The sequence below is a fragment of the Cibotium barometz genome, chromosome 37, assembly GCF_041138505.1.
Source record: "Cibotium barometz isolate CiBa-2024 chromosome 37, ASM4113850v1, whole genome shotgun sequence".
NCBI lineage: Eukaryota > Viridiplantae > Streptophyta > Polypodiopsida > Cyatheales > Cibotiaceae > Cibotium > Cibotium barometz.
The window spans coordinates 31,485,234-31,511,940 of NC_141082.1; the positions used below are offsets into that span (position 1 = coordinate 31,485,234).

General features: G+C 47.4%; 2 protein-coding genes and 1 long non-coding RNA gene across 8 annotated transcripts in view; 1 reads left to right on the forward strand and 2 right to left on the reverse strand.

Annotated features, from left to right (window-relative positions):
• LOC147617168 (UDP-N-acetylglucosamine diphosphorylase 2-like) overlaps nt 1-26,707 on the reverse strand; it is a 155,308-nt gene that overhangs the window by 128,149 nt on the left and 452 nt on the right. For all 6 annotated transcript variants that reach the window (XR_015262387.1, XR_015262388.1, XM_086776776.1 and 3 more), the window contains exons 2-3: nt 25,668-25,722; nt 25,365-25,519 (exon numbers count right to left, since the gene is read on the reverse strand). Coding sequence is in view for 4 of the 6 variants with exons in the window: in XM_086776776.1 (XP_086632902.1) it covers nt 25,365-25,519; nt 25,668-25,722 (210 nt within the window). In the remaining 2 variants the exon portion in view is untranslated. The remainder of the gene's footprint in view (nt 1-25,364; nt 25,520-25,667; nt 25,723-26,707) is intronic.
• Nucleotides 21,312-22,366, forward strand: LOC147617170 (uncharacterized). Its single transcript, XM_086776777.1, has one exon. The coding sequence runs from the start codon at nt 21,445-21,447 to the stop codon at nt 22,219-22,221; it is 777 nt and encodes a 258-aa protein (XP_086632903.1). The 5' UTR covers nt 21,312-21,444; the 3' UTR covers nt 22,222-22,366.
• LOC147617171 (uncharacterized) lies at nt 26,239-26,697 on the reverse strand. The gene is made up of 2 exons (XR_015262389.1): nt 26,517-26,697; nt 26,239-26,409 (listed from the first exon to the last, which is right to left on the reverse strand). It is a non-coding gene; the product is annotated as an uncharacterized LOC147617171 (long non-coding RNA).

The window sequence follows — 26,707 nt, forward strand, 5'->3', positions numbered from 1 at the left end:
AGTGCTGGCCGACTTGTTCTGTCTAGGCGGAGGCATCTGTAGCTGGCCGACTGCTATTTTCAGCAGTCGTGGACATATTCCTCAGTCGTGGGCTTTCCTGATGCTGGCCGACTGCCCTCTAGGGGAGTATATATAGCTCCTCAGCCCCCATGCCTTATTTGTATCATTCCTCGGGATCTTCTTGTGTATATAGAGCAGAGTTACACGCCTACATCTGTCTCTCTCTTGTGCTGTTTTTCTGCCTGCGTTTTTGCTTTTGCTCTTGTGTTCCCAGATTTGGTCATCATCTCCGCTGCGTATTCTGACATGGTATCAGAGCCCTAGGCTCTAGATAGGTCTTGGGATTTGTGTGAGCAAGAGGGGGCTGTTTTGTGGCTGATTGGTGGACTGTTCTGGACTGTTCGGGAAGAGGAGAAGCAAGAGGAAGGCGGGCTGATTTGCTGGACAGCCACTTGCAAGTATCAGTTCTTCTTTGTTCCCACCCACCCACCCTTTTCAGAGTACATCCCCGCGATGGCAGATCTGTATGAGATGGCCGAGAGACATGTGAAGATCCCGACACTCCCCACGTTCCCGGTGGACCGTCAGTTGGACGGGAGCAACTACGGCATATGGAAGGTGATGATGGAATCCGTTCTGGAGTCTTACGACCTCGCCGATTTTGTCGTTGTTGGTGTTCCACGGCCGGAAGTAGAGGAAGGGGAGTTACCGTCAACCCGAAAGGACCGGGAGGCCCAGACGCAGATGTGGGATCGCGTCAACGCCAGGGTCCGTTCGTTTATTTTCCTCAACTGCACACCACAGGTAATCAACCATGTAAAGCACATGACGCTGGCCAGAGGTATATGGCAGCATTTGGCCTCACTTTACAACAGGGTATCGCCCATGAAGAGGATTTCCTTGGAAGTACAGATGCGGGTTATGAGCCCTGCAAAGTCGTCGACGATGCGGGAGCATATTAACAAGCTGCAGGCTCTTCAGCGGGAAGTTCTCCAGGCTGGGAAGGAGATATCGTCAGAGGACATGGCCATAACGTTGCTGTCACATTTGCCCTCTTCGTACTCAGCATTCTACTCGTCGTTGATTACCAGTGGCAGGCTCAGCACCATCACGTGGGAGGAGCTTGTGCCCATGGTCCTGGACCAGGAGGAACGATTTACGAACCCTCCTCAGGGTGGAGGTTCGGAGGCCTTAACTGGCCAACGGTCGAAAGGCCGTAACACGGGCAAGGGGAAGGCTTCGTCGGAGAAGTCTTCTGAGAAGATGTCCGTTAGTGACCGCGAGAAACTGAAGGCAGAGAGGACCTGTAATGATTGTGGCGAGAAAGGCCACTACTGGAGGCAGTGTCCCAAGCGGAAGACCGAGAAGGGTGAAGACTCCTCAGCAATCATGAAGACTCCAGCTTTTGTGCACCTGGAGGTGGTGGACACCGATGCTTCAGGCAAGGAGGAGATTGGAGGACTCTCCGCAACGGATACTCGGGAGTTGATTCTCGATAGTGGTGCTTCCAGGCACATGACTCCTTCCCGTTCTGGTTTACAGGATCTCTGCAGGTGTTCTGGTCATATTCTTACTGGGGATACGTCCACTATCCCAGTTCACAGTGAGGGCAGGATGGAGATAGTTCCCGATGGCAGAGGGGGGAAGCATTCCTCCCAGGTGTTGTATGTTCCGGCACTTGGTTTTCATCTGTTGTCAGTGCATCAGGTTTGCAAGACTGGCATACGGGTGGAGTTTGATGAGCATTTTGTTGCTCTCCGGGACAAAGCAACAGGCCAAGTGGTTTGGGAAGGTGGAGTGGAGAATGGAGTTTACAGGCTTTCAACACTCTCTCTCCCAGGTCCTCAGGATTGTGATGAGTGGCAGTGTGGTAATGGCTACTCAGGAGTGGATACGCTGCAGGTGCGGGCTTTCCGAGACCAGGTGGTGGATAGCTTGCCAGTAGATGGCAGCAGTTGGCAGGAACTTTCCAGTACTGAGGTTGGTAGTTCTTGTGTTCGTGAGTCAGAGGAAGCTGAACAGGTCACTTATGCTCTGATGTCTCGTCGTGTTCGGGACATAGAACTTCCAGTAGTTGAGGATGTTCTTTCCACGGGGACCTTTCGGAAAGCCAGGCAGGTGACAGGTGCTTACTTGCAGAAGGAGGTGGTTTCTCCAGGCTTTGTGGTTCCGGATTCAGAGGGGGTGGTTGACAGGTTTCATCAGGTTTCCAGGACTTGCTTGTGCACCGTAACAGGTGTTGATCCTTGTGAGCAGTGTGATGTCTCAGTGACTCAGAAGCTGTATGGTTCATTGATCTGGTTGATGGACACCGAATTGGACGGGAGCTTCCTGATGAGGCAGTTGAGCTCTTGGTTGCAGATGTCTCTTTGGGAGGCAGGATTGCGTTTCCTGTGGTTTCTGCAGCATGCGAAGGATCATGGACTCTTGTACACATGAGGGGAATTGTTGGATGGAGTCCGACTCCGCGGATGGAGTGACTCAGTTTGGGGAGGAGATTCACACACGAGGAGATCTACTTATGACCCAGGAGCAGTTTTACGGAGCAGGAGGAGGTTACATTGCAGGTTTGGGCTTCCCCTGGAGGAACCCTTGGTCATCCAGAGGCACTTTGTTCGTGAACAGATTGTTGCTGATGACATCTTGCTGGAGTTCTGTTCGACGGAGGACAGTACGGTGGACCTCTTCACGAAGTCGCTCTCAGGATTTGCTCAGGCGGCACCCCAGCTCCCAGTGGTTGGTTACACAGCCAGGAGCTGAGAGGGGGTGTTAGAAGTCATCTCCTCTCCAGTTTTATACACCAGGGCCTTTGTTGTGGGTGTGCCCGCCCTTATGAGGTGTTTTCCCATTTTTCCCCACTCCGCATTTTTCCCCTATTTTTTCCCATTTTTCTGAGGCTTGGGAGGGCTGCCAGGTGATGCCAGGAGCACTCTGAAGCTGGCCGACTGGATCTACATCAGTCGTGGGCTGTCAGAGTGCTGGCCGACTTGTTCTGTCTAGGCGGAGGCATCTGTAGCTGGCCGACTGCTATTTTCAACAGTCGTGGACATATTCCTCAGTCGTGGGCTTTCCTGATGCTGGCCGACTGCCCTCTAGGGGAGTATATATAGCTCCTCAGCCCCCATGCCTTATTTGTATCATTCCTCGGGATCTTCTTGTGTATATAGAGCAGAGTTACACGCCTACATCTGTCTCTCTCTTGTGCTGTTTTTCTGCCTGCGTTTTTGCTTTTGCTCTTGTGTTCCCAGATTTGGTCATCATCTCCGCTGCGTATTCTGACACCACCATGCCCACACTTGTGCTGTTCCATTTTCACAGGGCCATGACATACCCCCCTCTTGAAAAATGGCAAGCGTCCTCGATTGCATTCTAGTGATACAGCAAAATATCCAAAGTGAAAAATACAATATGGCAAGATCAGCGTCCCAATCTCTCTAAGCCATGCACATGTATCAACATTCACTGCAAACCAATGGCGTAGTAGTAGTCCAAGTTGTATACCACTGTGAACCATACACAACCACAATATCCGATGTGACTAGTACACAGATATCATAGAAGTCCCATAAACAGATGTACTGTCAGCCTCAGTACCTTCGGGTGAGATAAAAACTGCACCAAGCGACCTCTAGATGTCATCTGAGCCTGTCTGTATCAAGGGAGTGGAGGTGCTACCCCCCTCTTGAGCATCAAGCAATGCTCCAGACCCATGCTCTGCTGAACCTGAATGAGCCACAACAAGAGTCGGCTCTAACTCAAAGGCATCGAGATAAAGCTGCAAAACTTGAGGTGCATCTGTTAAGTCACCTTCCTCCATCCACATCGCATCCATCGGTGAATAGTTCTTGAACTTCACAAGATAGCGACGGGAAACTTTACCTCGTACCTTTCTTTCCTTATGTGCCAGTATCTGCTCTGGAATCAGAACCCCATCAAGTTCCTCAACTTCCGGCTGAGCCTCATCTGATACATCCTCAGGCACATCCCCACGGAAAGGTCTAAGGAGACTCACGTGAAAAGCATTGTGAATCCTCCAGTGATCTGGTAGCTTCAAGCGATAGGCTACCTCACCAATCTTTTCCAATACCTGAAAAGGCCCATAATAACGCATGCTCAACTTAGGGAATAAGCGCTCTTTACCCTTCATCTTCTTGAGTCTAGCCTTTTCAAAGCGCAAAAGAACCCAATCACCCAATGCAAACTCTAAATCACGTCTGTGATGGTCTGCGGCTTTCTTTTGCTTCTGCTGAGTTTTCTGGAGTGCCAACTTAACCCTCCGATAAGCTTCATCCATACTCTCCACAAACTGATCAGCCTCAAAGATCTTATCCTTTGTATGCAAAATGGGTGGTACCTTCTTCCCTCCTTCCACAATCTCAAAAGGCGCCTTGCCTGTCAAGGTCCATCGGTTAAATGTGGCAGGCGCATTCGTCAAACCAAAGGGCATAACCAAGAACTCATACAATCCAAACGTGGTTCGGAATGCTGTCTTATGCACATCCTCGGGTCTAATTCGTATCTGATGATACCTGCTTTTCAAGTCAATACGACTAAAGACTGTGGAGCCCTGTAAGCGGTCCAAAATGTCATCGATCCTCGGTATGGGGAATCGATTCTTAATAATGTTCTTGTTCAGCGCCCTGTAGTCAATACACATGCGCCAAGAACCATCCTTCTTTTGCACCAAGAGTACAGGTGAGCAAAAGGGTGATGAGCTAGGCTGTATCAAACCTTTATTCAAAAGCTCCTGCACCTGACTCATAATCTCTTCCTGTTGGGTTGCACTAACACGGTACGGCAGTCTATTCGGTGGAGTACTACCAGGAATTAGATCAATGGCATGATCTTCTGGCCTCTCAGGAGGAAGTTCTCCTGGCAATGACTCGGAAAAACAATCTTGAAACCCACATAAGAAATCAGTCCTGTCCTTATCTAACATAGACAAATTAGACTTAGACTCATCATCTTGTGCATCCTTTACATAAATCAAGTACGCGGAAAGATGCTTTTTCATTACTGAGATGAAATCGCCGAAGCGGATACAATAGGAACAGATTCCCCTTTGAGTTTTACATCCAGTACATGTTCTCTCTCTCTATGAGTCAGAGTGATTTTCCTATTGTATGTATCCACCACCGCATGTACTCTATGGCACCATGGCATACCCAACAAAACATCACAGCCATCAAGTGGCATGATAAAGAACTCTTCGCTGTCCACATAACCCTGCAAATGAAGCCGGAGCTTCCCAATGATAGAAGTAACAGGTTCTGCATACCCTGGACAAGCCATATTAGCCTCATGTAACGGCCCCATCTCCTCTGCACGAATCCCCAATCGGCCAGCCAAATCTGGTGAAATGAAGTTGGCCCTAGCACCTGTGTCAAAGAATATCAAGGCATTCTGATCTCTCACTTTGCCCCATGCCCTGCACAACTCTGTCTCTTCACCACCTGGCTGTTCCCCCACAAGATCAGGAACTAACCTTGCAGAAGGCTTTGGTTTCTTTGACTTGGGCTCTCCTTTATTGTCAGAGTCCTTTTGGGACTTTCTCTTGGGACAATTAAATGACATATGTCCCTCTTCTGTACAGTAAAAACATTTCCGAGCATCTCTCAAAGCCTGTCTTTCCTCAGAATTCCTCTTGGGCAGTGGCAACTTCTTATACTTCGGCTCTGAAGACCCTTTAGCATCACGAGAAGCATGCCCAGATTTTTCAGCTTTCTTGCTCAAGTTCTTACTGCCTTTAAACCCAGATGATCCTCCAGTGAGTAACGCATTAGCTGTCATAGCATTTTCAATCATCTGTGACATGTTCGTTACTCTTGTCTTGATACAATAATCTCGCACCTCTTTGGGCAGCCCACAACAATACTTCTCTACCTGCTCAGACAAAGGCACTGCACGGTAAGAAGTCACTGGGAGTAAAGCTTCCCAAAACTTCTTGTTATAATCTTCCAAATTTTCACATTTTGAAGCATCCAACTTATGCCATGCGGTCATAACATCCACCTCAAATGTAGATGTGAGCCATACAGAAGAGAAAACCTGTTTAAATTATACCCAAGTAGTGGGTGCTATGCCCTGCAAAAGAAGAGTAGACCACCACTGCAAAGCATTGCCCTTGAGAAAAGTGGCAGCTTTCCTCACCTTAGAGGACTCTGTGTAATTCCCACCAGAAAAAGCAGCATCAAACTGCTATAAAAAGGTGAGTGCTTTAAGTTTATCTTTGGCCCCACTGAATGTATCAAACTTCACCTTCCTTGTAATCCTTCGCCTTTCCCATAGGCGTTAGATTATCATATGGAAGTGGCTTTGCAAGATTGCTGCCCCCAACATTCATGCCCATCATTGGGTCAACATTACCCATTCCCACACCTGGCATACCATACATTCCAGCCATGTTTCCAAACATTCCATTATGCATACCTCACTGCATGCCACCATACATATTGCCTTGCATTCCAGGTTGCATGCCTCCAAACATATTTCCTTGCATACCGGACTGCATACCACCATACATATTCCCCTGCATACCAGGCTGAAAATTAGCTCCAAAAGGCCCATGCATACCCATGCCTCCCTGAGGATAACCCCCAGTCATAGATTGGAACACCGAGCCACCACCAAAATAACCTGGATGCATATTCTGCTGAGGAATTGATGGCTGTCCAAAGAAGGAACTCTGTGAGTTTGCTCCATAAGCATGCTGCATGTTCGGAAACAGGCCAAAAGATGGATCCTGTGGGATGGCACCACTATGACCCTGAGGAAGATTCTTAGAACGAACCTCCTCCTTCTTTTCGGGCTCTGTACGGGATCTCATAAATTCAGCAAACCTCTCACTTTGTGTGAGCTGCATAAATACATCCATAACACCAGCCAAATGATCTTTAAACCGAGCATCATCATCCTCTTTACCAAGTACATCTTCTGGCTGTGTTACATCCTCATATTGCTCAACATCTGCAGCCTGTTCTCCTGCATGAATATCCTCAGATACATCTCTCTCAGGAGAGGTTTCTTGCTCTTCCTCTTCATGATAGAAGTACTCATCTTCTGTATCAGACATGTTGCTGAATTTTTCAGCAATGACTTTCCTCGAGTCAACCACGAGCTCACCTCCTTTAGAAAGTTGATGATTGGTCCCGGCAACGGAACCTTGAAACCGGCCTCTGGTAGAAACCAAAGTGCGGTGGACAAGCAGTCACCCTTCCACTTGTAGTCTAGATATGAAAACAAAATCGATTGGAGCTAGAGTGCCCAAATCTGAAAACAAAGCGACGCCTGTTGGCCCCAAAGCTTGGCGCCCCTTGCGGTATTTCTTTATTCAATTTCAAAAGTATGTAAAGCTGAGTACAACAAAATCAGCCAAGAGAGTACACCTGTATGTCCAATCTGACAGCCCACAATACCTCTTAGCACAGAGGATTCACACACACATATCTGTGTCTCAACGCAGCACTCTGTGCCTCCCTCTGATCAGCCAAGACTATTCAGCAGGACAGCCATGAGCATACATCTGGCATATCTCATGCACATGATCCAACATCTCAGCACAAACATACATTCACTGTTCAATCTCTGTCTCCACCCTTTTCAATCTGCCATACCCCTCCTCTCACAAGGGGCCAGATAGCTCAAATCTGCAACAGACATAAGGCAACGGAAAGAGAGATAGATGAACAAACTCAGAGCTTACCAAAATCAGCTCGTGGATCTGCACCGGAGGAAGTGGTTGTACCAGTCTGTACTTGCACACTTGTTTCAACAACTCTGCTTCACACGTGTGGGTGTACCTGTCTGTACCTTCCTCTTTGCATCCACCTCAATGTTGTACCTAACTGTACAGACCTGAAAATCTGCACTGTACCAGTCCATACAGGCCACGTGTCACTGTACTTGCATGCGTTGCCTGCAACCAGTCTTCGTACTCGACTGTACCTGCTCAACCAGTCAGCGCCGCCTGTACCAGGTCTGTCCAGCACCTATCCAGCACCTGCTCTGACTGTACAGTGTACCTGCAATAGTACAGGACTGTACTTGCAGTCGTACCAGCCTGTACTGCCTGAATACTGCAGCTGCAGCCGCCTGTAGCAGTCTGTACCTGTTCCACAGCCGCCGCCTTTGCCTGCAGCAGTACCTGCTGTCGTACAGGACTGTACGGATGCTGTACGGCCTGTTCTAGCACAGAAATCAGCAACAAGGCTTCTCTGCAGCAGTCGACTAGTTCCCTCTTGTTTTCCACGCTTCCCACCAGTACGTATGCTCCACGCTTTTTCCAAAAAGAAGAGAGAGAAAGAAGTGAGAGAGGCATGCACTCCAAAAGTGGAGTTGCCCCCTCCCCATACTTGTCCTAGGGCCCCAACTTTAATAAATATTAAAGTTCCCTAGGGGCCACTAAGGCCTAGGGGAAACCATTCATAAAACATTAAAATACTAATGTTATAGTTCCCCCCTTCACACCTAGGGATGTCCACACATCATTATCTCTGTCCGGGCACCCCACATGTGAATCATTTGATATTTTGACTCAGCAACCACCATGCCCACACTTGTGCTGTTCCATTTTCACAGGGCCATGACATTGTGCATGTCCTCTCCTCATGTGGGATATCCTCAGCCCTGCCAGTCTCTACTCTAAAGTGGTGGGAGGATACCCTGAGCTAGGCGATCGTGATACGCATGTCATGTGACATGTGTATCCATATGTATCCCGGGATCTCAAATAATCCATCCTCGGAGTCTCAAGAAGTGATCTCTATAGAACTCACACTTCTTACCAATCTCTGACTGAGACACCCATGTTTGGTGTATGTGTAGCCCAAGTAGATCTAACCGGATGATCCGGTTGATCTCCTAACGTGAGAGACAAAGGTATGGGGAATCCAAGCTATACTGAAACAGGGGGAGATGGTCCATCTGTATGCCATGTGCATGAAACCACTCGACTACCTCAGAGTACCATGCATGTGTCGGTAATGGTGGTGGCCATGTCACTGAGGAGGGGGGTAGTCCAGCTCGTCTCAATCGTGTAGGCATATGCTCACTTATGGTAGTGCTATGTGTGAACAGGGCTTAACCAAGGGCACTTTTTCCCATGTGGTTTTTCCCCTTGGACATCAAGTGTGAAAGGACACTCTAACATAATATATTTTGTACTTCTATATTATATGGATGTGGCACACATGCAAGGGTTGACTTGCATTTTGTGGATACCACACTTTTGGCTCTCTCACTCTCTCTCTCATTTCTGTGTGTGAGCTTCTCCATCCTGCACCTAACCCTAATGTGCAGGTTTGTGTTTGTGAGCGTGTGAGTCCAACACCCAACAATTGGTATCAGAGCTGGGAGGTGGCCCTGGAATTCTGCTTGTGGAGAATCTGCAGCAAACCCGACCAAATTCCGTCCATTTCTGAGCTCTGGGGCGCTCACTGCTTTTCGCCGCCCTGCCGCCGCTGGTTCATGTCATCTGCTCGCCGCCACCGCCCAGCCGCGCCGGCGCTTCTAGTGCGTAGCGAGCCACCGACGCCCGGCCCAGCCGGCGCGCGCACTACGCAGAAGCACGCCGCCGCCCAGCCCGGCCGGTGCGCGTACTGCGCAAGTCTCCTCCGCCGCCGGCTCCTCGACGCACCTCGGCCTGGCCCGCCCGTTCTGTGTTCCGCCGTCGCAGGGTCCCTGGCGCCGCCCTGCTCCGCCTGCCTCATCAGCTGTGTGCGCCCTCCTCGACACCTGCAACTCCGGTGCACTCTGCACGCCTCCGCCTGGCTGCCACGTACGTGCCCCCGTCTGCAGCTCCGTGTGCTTCTCCTCGTTGAGTCTCCAGCTCCGGCGGCTCCCACCAACGGCTGCGCCCCGTCAACATGTTCGCCTGTGTGCTCCCCGCATAACACCTGCTTTACACGTGCTGCCCCCAAAGGTATTCTTTGTGCACATTTTCTTCCAAATACAAATACAAATTTTGCAACCATTTCAGTGCAGGTCAGATACAATTTTGCAGACACTACAGTGCATGTAGTGAAGGGTTCAGGTGATTTGGGGGATTTCTCAATTTCAGGACAAATTGAAAAAATTGGGCATGTTGCTTTGCTTGCAATTTGGGGGTTTTCAAAATTGAGGTCAAAATCAACAAATTGAACCTCTTTCATTTGCAGAAATTTGGGGCTTTTGTGAAAATTGGCCAATTAGATGCACATTGAAGCAATTGGAGTGCATAAAAATTGGGGATTTTCAGATTGGAGCATGTAATTGGGCATTACAGCTGTGATTTGTCGCGTATGTATACACATTGTGTGTAATTGGACAATTTGGTGCAGGTTTACACTTGCTTTGGTTTGCAGGCATACATTTGCACAGGACATTTGGTTGCCTGGCAGTGCACATTGGTGCTTGGTTTGCTTGCAGGTATATTTTGTTGACATGGCACAGAATGCTACAAATGTATTTGGTGTGCTCACCCAAGAGGACAAGTTGGATGGATCTAACTACTCACTTTGGAGTTTCATGATCCGTAATTTGCTGGTAGCCAAAGGGCTTTGGGGCATCGTGTGTGGTGATGACACACGCCCACTTACCATACAGCCAGCCACGCCTCAAAGGGGAGGTGCTCAAAGAGCTCCTGATGTAGAACCTGCTCCCACACAAGAGCAGAAGAGATGGGACTCTAGAGATGCACAGGCCATGTCGTTGATAGCCCTTTCAGTGAAAAGGACTATTATTCTGCACATTCGTTCTTGCAAGACATCGAAGCTTGCATGGGACACATTGGAAGCAATGTATCAGGTACGCAACGAGGCAAGAGTTGCCTATTGAAGAGGCAATTGGATCTTCTTTCTATGGATGAGGGTGACTCCATGATTGCTCAACATTGATGAGGTTATCCCAAACAGACAGATGGTCACCAACACTCTTCATTCTTTACCGCCTTCCTACTTAGGCTTTCACACCTCTCTCGACCTCTCAATGAGAGGAGGTGGTGATCCCGTCACTTTTGAAGAGCTCGTGGGTTTACTCTTGCAGGAAGAGCAAACAAGAGCAAACTTATCGAGCAACCGTGGTGGAGACAAGGCATTTACAGCCAAGGATAAGGGTAAAGCAAAGAGCTTTAAGCATGGGGGACAACAGTCTAGCAAGGCTGGTCATGGAAAGCCCTCTTCTGGTGGTGAAAAGTCTGACAAAGGGGATGCAAACAAGCCGAAAAAGAAGGGCAAATGTCACTACTGCCATAAGCCTGGACACTACATCAGTGAATGTAGGAAGCGGATTGCAAAAGAGAAAAGGAAAGAAGCAGGCAATGCAGTAGCAGACTCTTCTGATGACAAAGCACAGCAATCAGCTAATATAATCCAGGAAGAGTACACTTTTTTGGTCACATGCACTAGTGGAACACCAAGTGCTTCACACACTAATATGTCTTGCATTGCATCTGACAGACAGAATGCATCATGGTATTTTGATAGTGGTACTTCAAGCCACATCACTTCATGCAAAGATGTATTTCAGCACTTGGTTTATGCTTCAAATGGCCGCACTGTATCATGTGCAGATCATACCACATATCCAGTAAAGGGAATTGGCAATGTCATACTTATTGCAGCCAATGGTGCCAATATTTGTATGAAAAATGTATTGTATGTTCCAGGGATAAAGAAAAATCTGCTCTCCGTCTCAGCCATAAACGACCAAGGTTTAAAGGTTGAATTTAAAGACGGGAAGTGTTTGGTAAAAGACCCATCAAAGGGTTATGAAATAGTCACTTCTGGAACACGATACAAAGGCTTGTATAAGCTGGACAGCTATGACAAGCGTACTTATGATGCAAATACAGTGGCTGCCCACACTCCTGCTATGCATGATGCAGAGCTATGGCATGCTCGTTTTGGGCATGTAAATTTTCAAAGTTTGATGCTTTTGCAGAAGCATCATATGGTTGATAATATGCCGCCTCTTGAGTCTCCACCGAGACATGTATGTGAGGGGCGTATTTTGGGAAAGATGCAACGAAAACCATTCCCCAAAGATGGAGCTGTTAGAGCTGAAAGTAAATTACAGCTCATACATAGTGATGTATGTGGTCCAATGCGGACACCATCTATAGGGGGACATCTTTACTTCGTCACATTCATTGATGACTACTCCTGGTTTGCTTGGGCTTACCCTTTAAAAGCGAAAGCAGATGTGTTTACATGCTTTCGACACTTTGTAGCAATGGCTGAAAATATGTGTGGATGTAAAGTCCAAACACTCCGCTCAGATAGAACATGTCAAATGCATTCATGGATTATATGCTTCAAAAGGGCATCAAACACCAATGTACTGTGCCTTATACACCGCAGCAGAATGGTGTAGCTGAAAGGAAAAATAGATCTCTCATGGAGATGGCAAGATGCATGTTGAAAGAACAAAAGTTGCCTCACAAATTTTGGATGGAAGCTATAATGTGTGCAACTCATGTGTTGAACAGGTGTCCAACAAAAGCTTTGAAAACCATAACACCATTTGAGGCTTGGTATAGCCAAAAGCCAACAGTGGATTATATGCGTACATTTGGGTGTTTGGCATATGCACATGTGCCAAAACAACTCCGAACAAAGCTAGATGACAAAGCAATTAAATGCATTTTTGTGGGCTACAGCAATGAAAGCAAAAGATACCGTCTTTATAATCCAACTACACGAAGGATTTTTGTCAGTAGAGATGTGGTATTTGCTGAAAATTCAGAACAGCCCATGTACAGCTTGTATAAAAGCAACGATACAGGCATAAAGGACATGTTTGATGGACTTTTACCCATTGCAATTAGGGGAGATTCAGATCAGCCAGTCCCTACACAAGAAAATCCTCATGTAGAACATGTGGAACAGCTAGCCATTCAGCCCCCTTCTATGGAAGAAGTGGAAGATCTTGTCAGGGAAGAGCAAACAGCCATAGACACGGCCAAGTCAGTGCCAAGATGGTTGCTGAAAACTTTGCAAGAAAGCAAACTTGCAGCTCCACTCACAGGTAGAACAAGGGCTAGTTCCAGCCATGCTTTGAATATACATTGTGGGGAGTCTGCATTAGCAATGGTGGTCTCTTTGATTCAGAAGAGCCTTCTTATGAAGAAGCACATGAGAATGAGCATTGGTTGCAAGCTATGCAAGCTGAAATTTCTTCTATCATGAAGAACAATATATGAGATCTTGTGGAATTGCCTAAGGCAAGCATGTCATTGGAACAAAGTGGGTGTACAAAGTCAAAAGAAAGTCTGATGGTACTATTGACAGGTACAAAGCAAGACTTGTGGCTAAAGGCTACTCCCAGAAAAAGGGAATAGATTATGAAGAGACTTTTGCTCCTACTTCGAGAATGACCACAATAAGATCAGTGATTGCATTGGCTGCACATAAAGGATGGAAAGTGCATCAATTGGACATCAAAACTGCATTCTTAAATGGGGATTTACAGGAGGAAGTATATGTAAATCAGTCCATTGGTTTTGTAGTTCCTGATGAGGAACATAAAGTATGCAGGTTACACAAAGCATTGTATGGGTTAAAGCAAGCTCCAAGAGCTTGGTATGATAAGATACATGCTCATCTAACCAGCCAAGGTTATGAGAATAGTCCAGCTGAAAGCACATTGTATGTGAAGAAAACCGATGCCGATATTCTCAGTCATCTTGTATGTAGATGACATGCTCATTACAGGTACTAGCAAAGCACAAATTTCAGATTTCAAAGCTGATTTGAAAGCTGAATTTGATATGTCAGATTTAGGGCCTTTACACTACTATCTCGGCATACAGTTTATGCATACAGATGATGGCATTGTTATGCAGCAAACTTAGTACATAAAAAGTTTGCTAAAAAGGTTTCACATGGATGAATGTAAGCCCATTTCTACTCCGGTAGAACCAGGTGTACAGCTTACTATGCATGATATTGGAGAGCCTTTTGAGGCCGGCATTTACAGCCGGGCAATGGGATGCCTCATTTACTTGTGTAACACGAGGCCAGACATATCTTTTGGGGTGTCTATTGAGCAAATTCATGCACAGCCCAAGCACAAAGCATTGGCAAGCAGTCAAACGCATTTTTCGTTATCTTAAGGGTACCCTGGATCTTGGTTTGTTCTATCCCAAGGAGGGGCAACTTGCAGCTTTATGCATACAGTGATTCAGATTGGGCTGGTGATTATGATACCAGGCAATCCACCAGTGGGAATTGTCTTTTTCTTGGCAATTCATGCATATCTTGGTTGAGTAAAAAGCAACCCACTGTTGCCACATCTACTTGTGAAGCTGAGTACAAGGCAGTCTTCACAGCTACAGTAGATTGTGTATGGTTGAGGAGACTATTGGCTGATCTTCGTGAGTGTCAGCAGACACCCACCACCATTCTCACTGATAGCCAGAGTGCTATGGCCGTGGCACGAAATCCAGTATTTCATGCACGTACCAAGCACATTGAGATTCATTATCACTATGTCAGAGAGAGGCTACATGCAGGGGAGATCAGTTTATCTTACTGCCCTACACAGGATAATGTTGCAGATCTATTCACAAAGGCTTTACCTCGAGAAAAGTTTGAAGCTTTCCACAAAGCTTTGGGCTTACTCTCATACAGAGAGTGATCTGCTACCTTATACAGGTTCACACTTCCACTACAGGGGGGATTTGTAGGCATATGCTCACTTATGGTAGTGCTATGTTTGAAAAGGGCTTAACCAAGGACACTTTTTCCCATGTGGTTTTTCCCCTTGGACATCAAGTGTGAAAGGACACTAACATAATATATTTTGTACTTCTATATTATATGGATGTGGCACACATGCAAGGGTTGACTTGCATTTTGTGGATACCACACTTTTGGCTCTCTCACTCTCTCTCTCATTTCTGTGTTGGAAGAGAATGACTCAAACACAAGAGCTTGCAGCCAAGGAAGTGCAGAGGAGATAGAGAAGAGTGAGAGAGAGAGAGAGAACTCACACAATGCTCAAGAATATCTTGATTGTCTTGATGAGGCTCAAGGGAGACCTCGTATTTATAGTGATACAAGGGTATGGGCGGGCGCCCAACTTATGGGGCGCCCAGCGGACCAAGTACAAAGAATGCCGTTACAAGGCCCAAATGGGAGCCAAATGTACAAGTAAATATATGGCCGCGAAGCTCTCGAAAAAAGCTACGCGATGATCAAGGTCCGGAGGGGAAACTGGGACTTTATACCCAACAACCTCCCACTTAAAGGGCCAGTGAAGCTCCTCTAAGTGAAGCTATGTAACTCCCACCAGCTGTAGACACATATCAAGCTATGCTTTTGGCAAACTTTTGGTGAGAGCATCTGCAGGGTTCTCATGAGTGCCAATCTTGACCAAACTGACCAAACCATCATCTAGCACCTGTCCGATGAAGTGGTACCGTACATCAATGTGTTTGGTACGAGCATGAAACATGGCATTCTTAGCCAGGTATATGGCACTCTGGCTATCACAACCAAGGACCGGAGCCCTCTCTGGCAATCCAAACTCTGTGACAAGGCGTGCTAACCAAATGGCCTCCTTAGAAGCCTCTGTGACGGAGATGTACTCGGCCTCAGTAGTAGAAAGTGCTACTATCCTCTGGAGTCTAGAGCACCAAGAAACAGCACCACCTGCAAGAGTATAGATGTACCCACTAGTAGACTTGCGGGTATCAGAATCACCTGCCATGTCTGAATCACAATAACCCTGCACCTCAAGTGGACCTTTACCATACATAAGGCATTTCTTCTGTGTCCCCTTCAAGTACCTCAAAATAGACTTTATAGCATCCCAATGTGCTTTGCCTGGATCGAACTCGGTCCTTCGTTTCACCTCCAGTGGCGTAGAAGAGTCCAAGATCCTTCGTACCTTGCAGATACCGCAAGATCCGCAATCTTGGGTCCCAATGAGACTTTAACAGCGTCTACATAAACGAGCTCAACAGTCCCACAGAAAAGCTCAAGTCCACTCTGGTGTGCAGCAACCAGATCAATGAACCAACCAGCTTCCCGTACAGAGAGGCATCAACTCGCTCACAAGGATCATTCACTATAAGCTTCGTGTTCGGGTCCATCGGTGACGTGATAGGCTTGCAGTTCTCCATCCCAAAGGCCTCAAGCAACTCATGGACATACCGCTACTGAGAGACAAAGAACCCCCTCTAGGTCTGCCAGGTCTCCAATCCCAAGAAGTGGAGTAAGCCTAAATCGGTCATCTCAAACTTCTTTGATAAGGTAGCCTTCGTCACTGCAATGTGCTCCATATGACCGCCAGTGAGAATGAGGTCATCCACATAAAGGATGATCAATGTGACCATGCCGCGTTCCCGAAAGAGATATAGGTTAGGCTCTGCAACCGATCTCTGAAATCCAGTCCGTAGAAAGAAGGAATCAATCTTCTAATTCCAAGCCCTAGGAGCCTACTTAAGATCATACAAGGCCTTCCGCAACCTGTAAACCATCCCCTTTGATCCTGGAGCCTCAAAGCCTGGAGGCTGCTCAACATACACCTCCTCCTGCAGGTCACCATTAAGGAACGCAGATTTAACACCCATCTGAAATATGGGCCACCGCTCAGAAGAAGCAAGGGCAAGAACGGTCCGTATCGTAGTCATCCTCGTTGTGTCAATGCAAAAGTATCCTCATAGTCGATGCCTGGCCACTGATCATAGCCCTTAGCCACACAAGTTTGGCTTTGTGTTTGTCCACCAACCCATCTGACGTATACTTGGTCTTAAAGACCCACTTGACACCAATGACAGACCGTTTTGCCGCCTCAAAACCAACTCCCAAGTTTTATTCTTCTCTATGGCATCTAGTTCCACATGCATGGCTTTTCTCCAAGTATCTTGTGCAAGGGCTTCCTTGACGAAAGTGGGCTCTTTGTCCCGCATGATACGAGACATCAAAGCATAGTTTACCTGTAAGAGCTCCGCTGAATGACTTTTGTCTCGAACTCTATGAGATCTTCAAGGTCCGTCCTCTGTGGTCCATTCGGAGGAAAGCTCCGTAACACCTGACTCCCGAAGGGTGTCTAACAACCACCTGGGTACTCGAACAAAACGTGGAGCCTCCTGCTGTTGCAGGGGCTCATCTCCAGCCGCAGGCTCAACCTCCTCAACTCACTGAGGATGTCTAGCTAGAACAATTGACTGGGAATCATCATCAGAATCATCTGGGTCTCCAAGAAGTGGCGGCTCATCAACAGTGGAAACTAGAACATGCTCATCAAAAACCACATCTCTGTTGACGACGACCTCGTTCCTCTCTGGATCATACAACCTGGATCCCTTGGAAAGAGAGTTATATCCCACAAAAACAAGCTTTTGGGACTCTGAGTGAAGCTTCCCCCTCTACTTCTTTGGAATGTGAACATATGCATCACTCCCAAACACTCGGAAATGGGAGACATCTGGTTTCCCGCCAAAACGCGCCTCAAAGGGAGTCATGTTCGGTACTAAAGTCGTCGGAGAACAGTTGAGGATATGGGCAGCCGTAGCCACAACCTCTCCCCAAAGTGGATGAGGAAGATCACGATGCTCCAACATCATCCTCGCCATCTCCACCACAGTCATGTTCTTACGCTCAACTACGCCATTCTCTGAAGGTGAACCTGTATTGGCCAGCTCTCGCTTGATGCCATGTTTCGCACAAAACCACACGAATGCATTGGAAGAAAACTCTTAGCATTCATTCAATCTTGTACATATTTTGCTCCCTCACTTATGAGACTTGTAGTGTCTCTTGCTTGGGACTGTTTTGCTTCAGTATATTCAGCATAGTTTTCTCCTTCTCTCTCTCGTCCTATTGGGGCAGATCATACATACTTGGCATTTTCACTAGCCGGATCACCAGTATCACCAGCCCCCCACATACCGACGCCACACACTACCATCTACTTCACACATGACATGGCAGACATATACACTGGCAGAGTAGAGGATGGGCTCCTACTCATGGATCCCCTGGCACCTATGGATACCATTACAGCCCAGCTCGCATCACTCCTACACACGGCTGCATTACAGAGCTTCCCACATCGTGTACACTCAGGAGAGCTTGCGAGACCTGGGACTATGCCCCAGAACAGATGGTATGATGACGAGTGCAGAGCCCTATACTCACGGCTGCGCATACAGAGAGCCTTGGGAGCCATCACAGAGCAGGAGTCGAGGAGAGAGATGAGGAGACTTACTTGCCGCAAAAGGCGGGCCTTCGCAGAGATACAGGAGCTAGAGATCTTTCATTTCTTCATGAGTAGAGATAGCCCTGTCTCATGGCGGCACTTTAGAGAGCCCCGGACCCCGACACCTATTGCAGACCCACAGACATGGCACACATATGCAGAGGGACTATACCATGCCCCACAGCAGCCACCTATACCTCAGCCACAGGAGCCTCGACCTACCACAGCTAGCTTCTTTACCCACTCGATGGTACAGGAAGCTATCCGCCGCCTACAGCATGGACGGGCCGCCGATCATATGGGCCTGCAGGGTGAGCATCTCATATATGCAGTAGATTCTTTAGCTCCTTTTCTTGCACACCTGTTTAACAGGGCACTAGCAGAGGGTTTGCCTGCAGAGTGGACGATGCATACCATTGTGCCGATTCACAAAACAGGGGATATGCTCGATCCGAGCAACTACAGGACGGTTATGGTTGGCCACGTGCTGGCCAAACTGTATGGTGCAGTGCTGGAGCAGGAGCTTAGCTTATATGCTGAGCGAGCAGGTTTACGCTCATCAGGGCAGGCAGGCTTCAGGAGAGCTTTCTCTACCACCGACCATGTATTCACTTTGAGATGTATGATTGATCAGGCCAGAGTGAGGAAGAGAAAGCTCTATTGCTGCTTCGTGGATTTCCGCAAGGCATTTGACACAGTACCACGAGAGAGGCTCTTTCAGCGCCTGCAGTCTCTTAGCATACCAGCAGATATGACATGGGGCATCTATGCATTATATGAGCAGGTTTTTGGGCGAGTCAGATGTCCAGGAGGTATGTCCAAGACTATTGCTAGCACCATTGGTGTGAAGCAGGGATGCCCACTTTCCCCCACGCTATTTGGGTTATACATTGATGAGGTGGCTGACTTCATTACACGGGGAGGCGGAGATGGAGTTGATTTAGCAGGTACCTCAGTACATATTATGCTCTATGCTGATGATATTGTATTAGTGTCTGAGTCTCCAGGTGGTCTACAGCAGCATTTACATGCACTCCATGATTTTTGCACACAGAGGGGTCTTACTGTGAACCTTGGGAAAACCAAGGTTATGGTCTTTCATACATCGAGACAGGGCAGGAGTCAGCTGACATTTACTCTCGCAGGATGCCAGGTGGAGGTGGTGACATCATACGTGTACCTAGGGGTTACCTTCTCTGCAGCAGCCACACGCTTCACCATGGGTTCAGCAGCCAGAGCTAGATTGACACGGGGATATGCAGCATTGGCTATGCTAGAGAGACAATGCCACCAGGCGCATTTTCAGGAGCCCCGGACGAAGGGGTGGCTATTTGACACATTAGTCACACCGGCATTGATGTATGGAGCAGCGGTATGGTCGCCAGGCCTTGCTACCCATTGGTGGACACAGATAGAGAGACCACAGGCCCTCATGATGGCACGCATGATACGCAGCAAACCGTCAGTACCTCATGACATTATCCGAGCAGAGTTTGCTGCGCCTCCTATGATGGTAGAGGCCATATTTCAGACTATATGCCTGCTAGACAGATTCAGAGAGATGCCACAGGACAGATTGTCATACAGAGCTTTTGAGGCATCTAGACACCTGGCTGAGGCAGGAGACAGAGGATCATGGTATGCACAGGTCACACATTGGTTCTCACAGCATGGCCTAGACATGGATCATCTACCACCATTCCAGTATGATAGGGATGCACCACATATCCGTCTCTCTCATAGTGAGAGATGCTATACTACAGAGATCACTTCATGAGTATCACTGATGATGGATTTATAGAGAGGCCTAGATACATGGAGGGCTTTTTATCACACGGCTCCCGAGTGGCTATTGGTCAACTCAGAGTTTCATCACACCGATTGGAGATTGAGACTGGCAGAGCAGCACGGATCCCCCGAGAGGAGAGGGTATGCAGATTGTGCAGAGAGGAGGTGGAGAGTGAGGAGCATTATGTATGCAGATGCAGAGCATATACAGCCATCAGAGAGAGATATCCCATTCTATTCAGAGAGCCACGTTCCCTACGCCAGATCTTTGAGGCAGCAGACCAGCGCATACTGGGGAGATACATTCTAGACATACAGCGCCACAGAGAGACATTATTACAGGCTCAGACAGCTCCAGAGGGGGGGAGACAGACACAGATTACTGCATTTTTTCAGAGATCCATCCCCCTCCCAGCCCCTACACGGCAGGGAATTACTCTCCAGAGAGCAGAGACACTTAGAGCCCGCAGGAGACAGAGGGCACCTGGCTTTCGGACACCACGCCTATACCAGAGAGAGATGACAGAGATCAGAGCTCAGTTTCACAGAGAGGGTGCGGAGCGACTGGCTCGCTTCAGAGCACACCCAGGCATGTTCTTCAGGGAGCTGTGGACACCCCCTTCACTGATGTATACCATTCTATACCCCCAGTATGGTACAGGATGGAGCTAGCTAGGTTGCATATCATGATTGTATACTCCATGCATATAGCTTTGCATTTTTCTCCTAGTAGTAGAGCTCCATCCCCCGCACACCCAGATTCAGCTTTTTTTTTTGTTCAGTACTTTTTCATTTTGTTGGGATGACAGAGGATACCCCATACAGGTACTCCGATTTGTCTCATAGGCCGAGTTCGGTCTTTTGGAAGACGTTAATAAAATCTCTCTCTCTCTCTCTCTCTCTCTCTCTCTCTCTCTCTCTCTCTCTCTCTCTCTCTCTCTCTTTCTCTCTCTCTCTCTCTCTCTCTCTCCGTCACCTGCTCTTCGCTGTTCCGCCTGCGCCCCCTGCTCTCGGCCTGCGCCCCCTGCTCTCTCTCTCTCTCTCTCCCCGTCACCTGCTCTTCGCTGTTCCGCCTGCGCCCCCTGCTCTCGGCCTGCGCCCCCTGCTCTCTCTCTCTCTCTCTCTCCCCGTCACCTGCTGCTGCCCCTGCCCTCCTGCCCCCCCCGCTCTCTCTCTCCCTCTCTCTCTCCCCGTCACTTCCTCTCTCTCTCTTCCCGCCACAGACCCAGCCCCCCCCTCTCCGCTCTCTCTCTCTCTCTCTCTCTCTCTCCCCGTCACTTCCTCTCTCTCTCTCTCTCTCCCGTCGCCGCTGCAGCAGGGCCTGCCCCTCTCGTCGCCGCTGTAGTAGCAGCCCCCTCCTCTGCTCCTCTGCTCGCCCTTACCCTCTCTTGAGTAGGGTTTAAATTCAGTACCCCCCTGAGGGGGAGGGGGGGGGCTCCCTGTGGGCTATTTTCAGCACCCCCGTGATACAACATGGCCCCTAAACTGAAGTCATTTGCAACCATGGCCTCGAACCCACCCCCCCTTCCACCCCTTATCAAACCTCAATCCCCATGGGAGATCTTCATCATGGGAGAACTGAAGAAATTGCAGCAGGAGGTCTCCACCCTCAAAACTGAGCTGACACACAAGGAAACAAAGATTGCCAGTCAAGAAACAAGGATTGCTGGCCTCGAAGCTCAATTGCAGGACATCAAGAACAAGCAGGAGATTCAGGAAGCAGCCCAAGAAGCAACCCAAAAAATACAGGAAACACAACAAGAAAGCACAAAACCTCAGGTAAAATCAGAGAACTTTGTCAGTGAAGTACTGTCAGTCCTGAAAGAAAATGAAAGGGTCAAAAGCCTGGAAACTTTTGTTCGAATTGGGGGCTTGCCAGAAGATTGGTCAGTAGGTACCAACACAGATGAACAGCTAGAGGGATACATCTTGGATGTAGATATCATAAAGGAACGACTCACTAAAGTGGTACCTTTTATAGACCTTGGTGACCCAACTGACATTCAAATTAAAGGGAAACAGGCTAGGGTTCGATACTATGATATGATTGATAAGATCAAGGTAATGAAGCAGACTAAATCATTGCAAGGTACCTCGGTGTGGATTTCTGATGAGTTGACCCCACTACAACTAAAGAATAGAGCGGGGGAACTGGCCAAAGTCAGAGAAGCAAGGAAACAAGGGAAGTGGGCGGTCTATAGAGGAGGAAAAGCTATCATCAAAGATTTTAAAGGTCCACCCTCCTTTTGAAGGACATGAACTTGATACTTATACATATCTAATCACATTAAGCACATGGTGATTTTACCATTGTAACATGTAACTCTCATGAGTCATGAGAGCTTTGAAGTTAGTTTCTTTTTGATCCCACATGCACTTTTCTTTAACCGATACCCCGAAGTGGATTGTAACCAAAGATGTATTCTGATCTGTCCTATAGGTCAGCTTTGGCCTCGACAGGACGTTAATATATCTTTCTTTCTTTCTTTCTTTCTCTCTCTCTCTCTCTCTCTCTTGCACTCTCTGTTCAGCACATTCTAGTGCCACACTGCTTCCGCTCTGTGCACTCTTTCAGTAGATCAATGCAGTCAGCGTTGTAAACAGTGCAATACTAGACACAATCAGGAAAGCACAGAAACAGGATGCAGCAGTCGTCAGAATGGCAACAGACTTGCAGAATGGTAAGTCGGCAGTGGGACTGTTTGACTTCAAAGATGGATTGTTGTATGCCCATGAGAAAGTGTGTGTGTCCGATGTCCACGAGCTGAAAGCCATGCTACTTTGGGAAACCCATGATTGCAAACTAGCCGGGCATGGAGGTCAGAAAGGATCTCTTGAGAAACTCCGAAGACACTTTTTTTGGGCCCGCATTTAGGAGGTGAGGAGGGCTGGCCGACTGGAGCTCAGTAAGTTGGCCGACTGGAGCTCAATAAGCTGGGCGACTGGAGCAGAGGAGCTGGCCGACTGGTAAAATACCAAAAGAGCTGGGAAAAATCCCAAAAAAATATGTGGCCAGCCCACAATCAAGGGCCATACAAATGGGACCAAAAGGACACCAGAAATGGGCAGAAACTGGGGATGAATGTGCTAACACCTCCTCTCAGCACCAGATGCTGAACATAACTCCGAGAAGCCGAAGAAGTCGTCCTCTGTCAAAGACAAAAGAAAGCAGCAACAACAGGTACCAGGAAAGCTCCACAAGCAATCTCCACAGCAACTCAGCTACAAAAGTAACAGAAAAAGCTGCCAGGTACACTCTCCTTCTACAACCATGTAGGTTGCGTCGTGCTGCTCCAAATATCAGTGCCAAACCCAAATATAAACACAGTGTCACAGGAATCCCTAGAAGCCTGTAGCTCCAAGAAGATAATACCCTCAAAAGCCTACTGTCCTGAAGAAAACAGGCCGCCTATGTCCCAAACTCCACGTGGAAGAGAAGAAAACTAGTCAAACAGTACCAGAAGGCTGTGTTGATGAAGCCAAACTGAAGGGCGCAGCAACCAACCAGTTCAATCCAGAAAACGCAGCAAAGGAAGCTAAAGATCTAAGAGAAAAACGCAGAGGCAAAGTGACCAAGTTCAGTCCAAAAAACGCAGCATGAAAGAGCTGCAGATCTAAAGGAAAACGTAGAGAAGGAGGTGCGAAAAAAAGTGTTGAATCTGGGGCAGCAAGAGGTTGTTAAGCCGGGAGCGATGATACCATGAAAGAGTGCACAGAGTGGAAGCAGAGTGGCACTAGAATGTGCTGAACAGAGAGTGCAAGAGAGAGAGAGAGAGATGGAGAAAACTATGCTGAATATACTGAAGCAAAACAGTCCCAAGCAAGAGACACTACAAGTCTCATAAGTGAGGGAGCAAAATATGTACAAGACTGAATGAATGATAAGAGGCCAGCCCCACCTATTTATAGGTGAGGAGGGCTGGCCGACTGGAGCTCAGTAAGCTGGCCGACTGGTAAAATACCGAAAGGGCTGAGAAAAATCCCAAAAAAATATGGAAAAAAGGGGTGGCCAGCCCACAATCAAGGGCCATACAAATGGGACCAAAAGAACACCAGAAATGGACACAAACTAGGGATGAATGTGCTACCATCTACGGCATGCGGCTTAAGACATAAGGCATCAAGTTGTGTTTTTCCAGCTTATGAATAATGTCCAAGTCAAATTCGGCTATAAAGTCCTACCATCTGCCTTGCTTTGGTGATAACTTCGGTTGAGCCTGAAAATATTTCAATGATATACTCTTTGATGGAGGAGCCTCGCAGAATATCATTAGAGACCATATGGTTGAACGGTTGAAGTTGCCTATGATGGTGGACACCAATGGCGTAGTCCAAGACACTACTATGAGAGGCAATTAGAAGAAATCGAACCAATTTCGGATTGCAAAGACCTTGGGAAATGCCCCATTGGCTTTTCGGGGAGTTTTCTGAATGTCACACGTTCAAGGTGGAACCTTTGAATCAGGTGGATATTCTTCTAGGCCACCCATAGTTGTATGATCATGCTGGCATGGTCTACCACAAGGAGTCCGGCTGCCGCTCCTTAGAGATGATTGGGGAGTCCCTACCATCTCACACAAGCCCTATTACAATTACATCTACCTTTCAGATGAAAGGGGTGGTATGCAAGGGAGGTTATACATATATGGTATATGTCCGAGCTATTCAGCCAGACAACTTGGAGGATTTAGTGGCACATAGACAATGCATTTTGGACGAGCTTCAATGCCGATTTGCCAAAAGAGTTACCTCCAGCATGGCCCAAGGGCCACCAATTGATCTCATTCTGGGTGCAGAGCCCCAGTCTCCTGCCCCATACTGGATGAGTCGTCCCAAGATGACACAGCTCAAGCAGTAGCTAGAGGAAACATTGGCCAATGGCTTGTTCCATCCAATCTCCTCCCCATTTAGAGCTCCAGTCCTCTTGGTCAAGGAGGACGGGAGTATGCGTATGCTTTGGAGATAATAATGGCTCTGAGTGTAAAAATATGGTCAATTGTGGAATTGGTCCTATTTAAATCCTGTCAAACACATAGCTCAGATTCCCCTGCTCTCATGTCAGCCCAATCATTCAAGTATGCCTCTAGTGCATTTCCATAGATCTTGGCCATCAAGAGCCCACCATAATCTTGGGTCTCCTGCTTTATTCATAGGAATAAACATCTTAGTGTCCTAAACAATTTGGGAAAGCTATAGCAAACAACCTCATTACAATGCTTCACTAAAGTCTAAGACACGTAGCCAAGTCTCACAGCCAATGAGAAAAAACTCCAACTAAAGCTCTTTGTGGTCCTTAGCTCTTCCATTTTTAAATCATGAATGGCTTTAGATACAGATCTGGCCCATGGATAAATTTGCAAGTGATAATAAACAGTTGAAGCTGTAAAACAAACCTGCCCGCCTGACAGGAGCAGCACTGCTAGCTTTCCCTCTGCAATTGCCTTTAGTCCATTATTCCACCATCTCTCTCGTTGTTCCAAGGTCCTTTCTTCAATAGTTGAAATACTGGCTTCAGGCACAGGCTCTATGTTCGAAGATGAACGCAGACCTGCATGGCTACCTCCGTGTATAAGGTGAGCTCTTTCTGATATACAAATCAGTAACACAAAATTCTGCACCTTTGTCTAGATAAACCAGAAAAAGTAGAGAATCTTTAAAGGATATAGAATACAGGAATATGGGTGTCAAGAACGTGCCTCGAGAATGTAAGGACAGCTTTATAACGCGATCTATGCGGGGAAGATCCAGGCCCTGCATCCAACACACAAGACTGGCTTGAGAGCTCAATTTCAGGAGATTACTTATTGTTTAGCAGTTTACACACCGAAAGCACATACTGCAATGTGATACCCCAGACCATTGAGCACACTTATCCATGGCCAGTGGATACTGACTGTGACACAACAAAATATACAGAGTGTAAGAGCTTCGTACGACGGAAGAAGCCAATCCCTTATCCATGATCATCAACATGATTTTAGACTTTCCTGACCTCAACAAAATTTAATCATGAAGGGAGCAAATGCATGACATTTGTAGTGGGCGGAGGAAAGCTTTGCTGGCAGATTAACCATGGAGGGATTTAATCCATGCGCATTCGCTTAACCATTTGCTTATCTTGCAGGCTTACATGAAAACTTCACACACGGGAACTAGTGCTCTAGAAAGAGATATCTAGTCTGCCACATCCCCTGTACTTGCCTAAACATGAATTCAATGCGTTGCTACAAATCAAAAGCTCAGTAGGTGATGGCTGCAAGACTGGTGTAACCAAATGCAATTTTATTACTGGCCCTTGATTCTTCCTTAATACATGAATTTACCTGTCATACTACATGTGGTCTATGGATCTGTTTCCAGAGCACAGATTTTGATGGCTCATGACTACATCCCATCGGTTTGTGTCATGTAGTGCCTAGGCTTGATCAAATGCAAAATCTGCTCAGTTAAACATGCCTATCAGTGAAGCTTTTTACAATACAGATAAGTAGATGAGATCCGCTTTTTTTACTGGCCCTTGATTTTTCCTTAATACATGAATTTACCTGTCATACTACATGTGGTCTATGGATCTGTTTCCAGAGCACAGATTTTGATGGCTCATGACTATATCCCATCGGTTTGTGTCATGTAGCCTATCAGTGAAGCTTTTACAGATAAGTAGATGAGATCCGCTTTTCTGTGTTGAGAAAGCAGAAAAAGGGTAGGCAATTTCTATTGCCCAATCTGTGCTAAA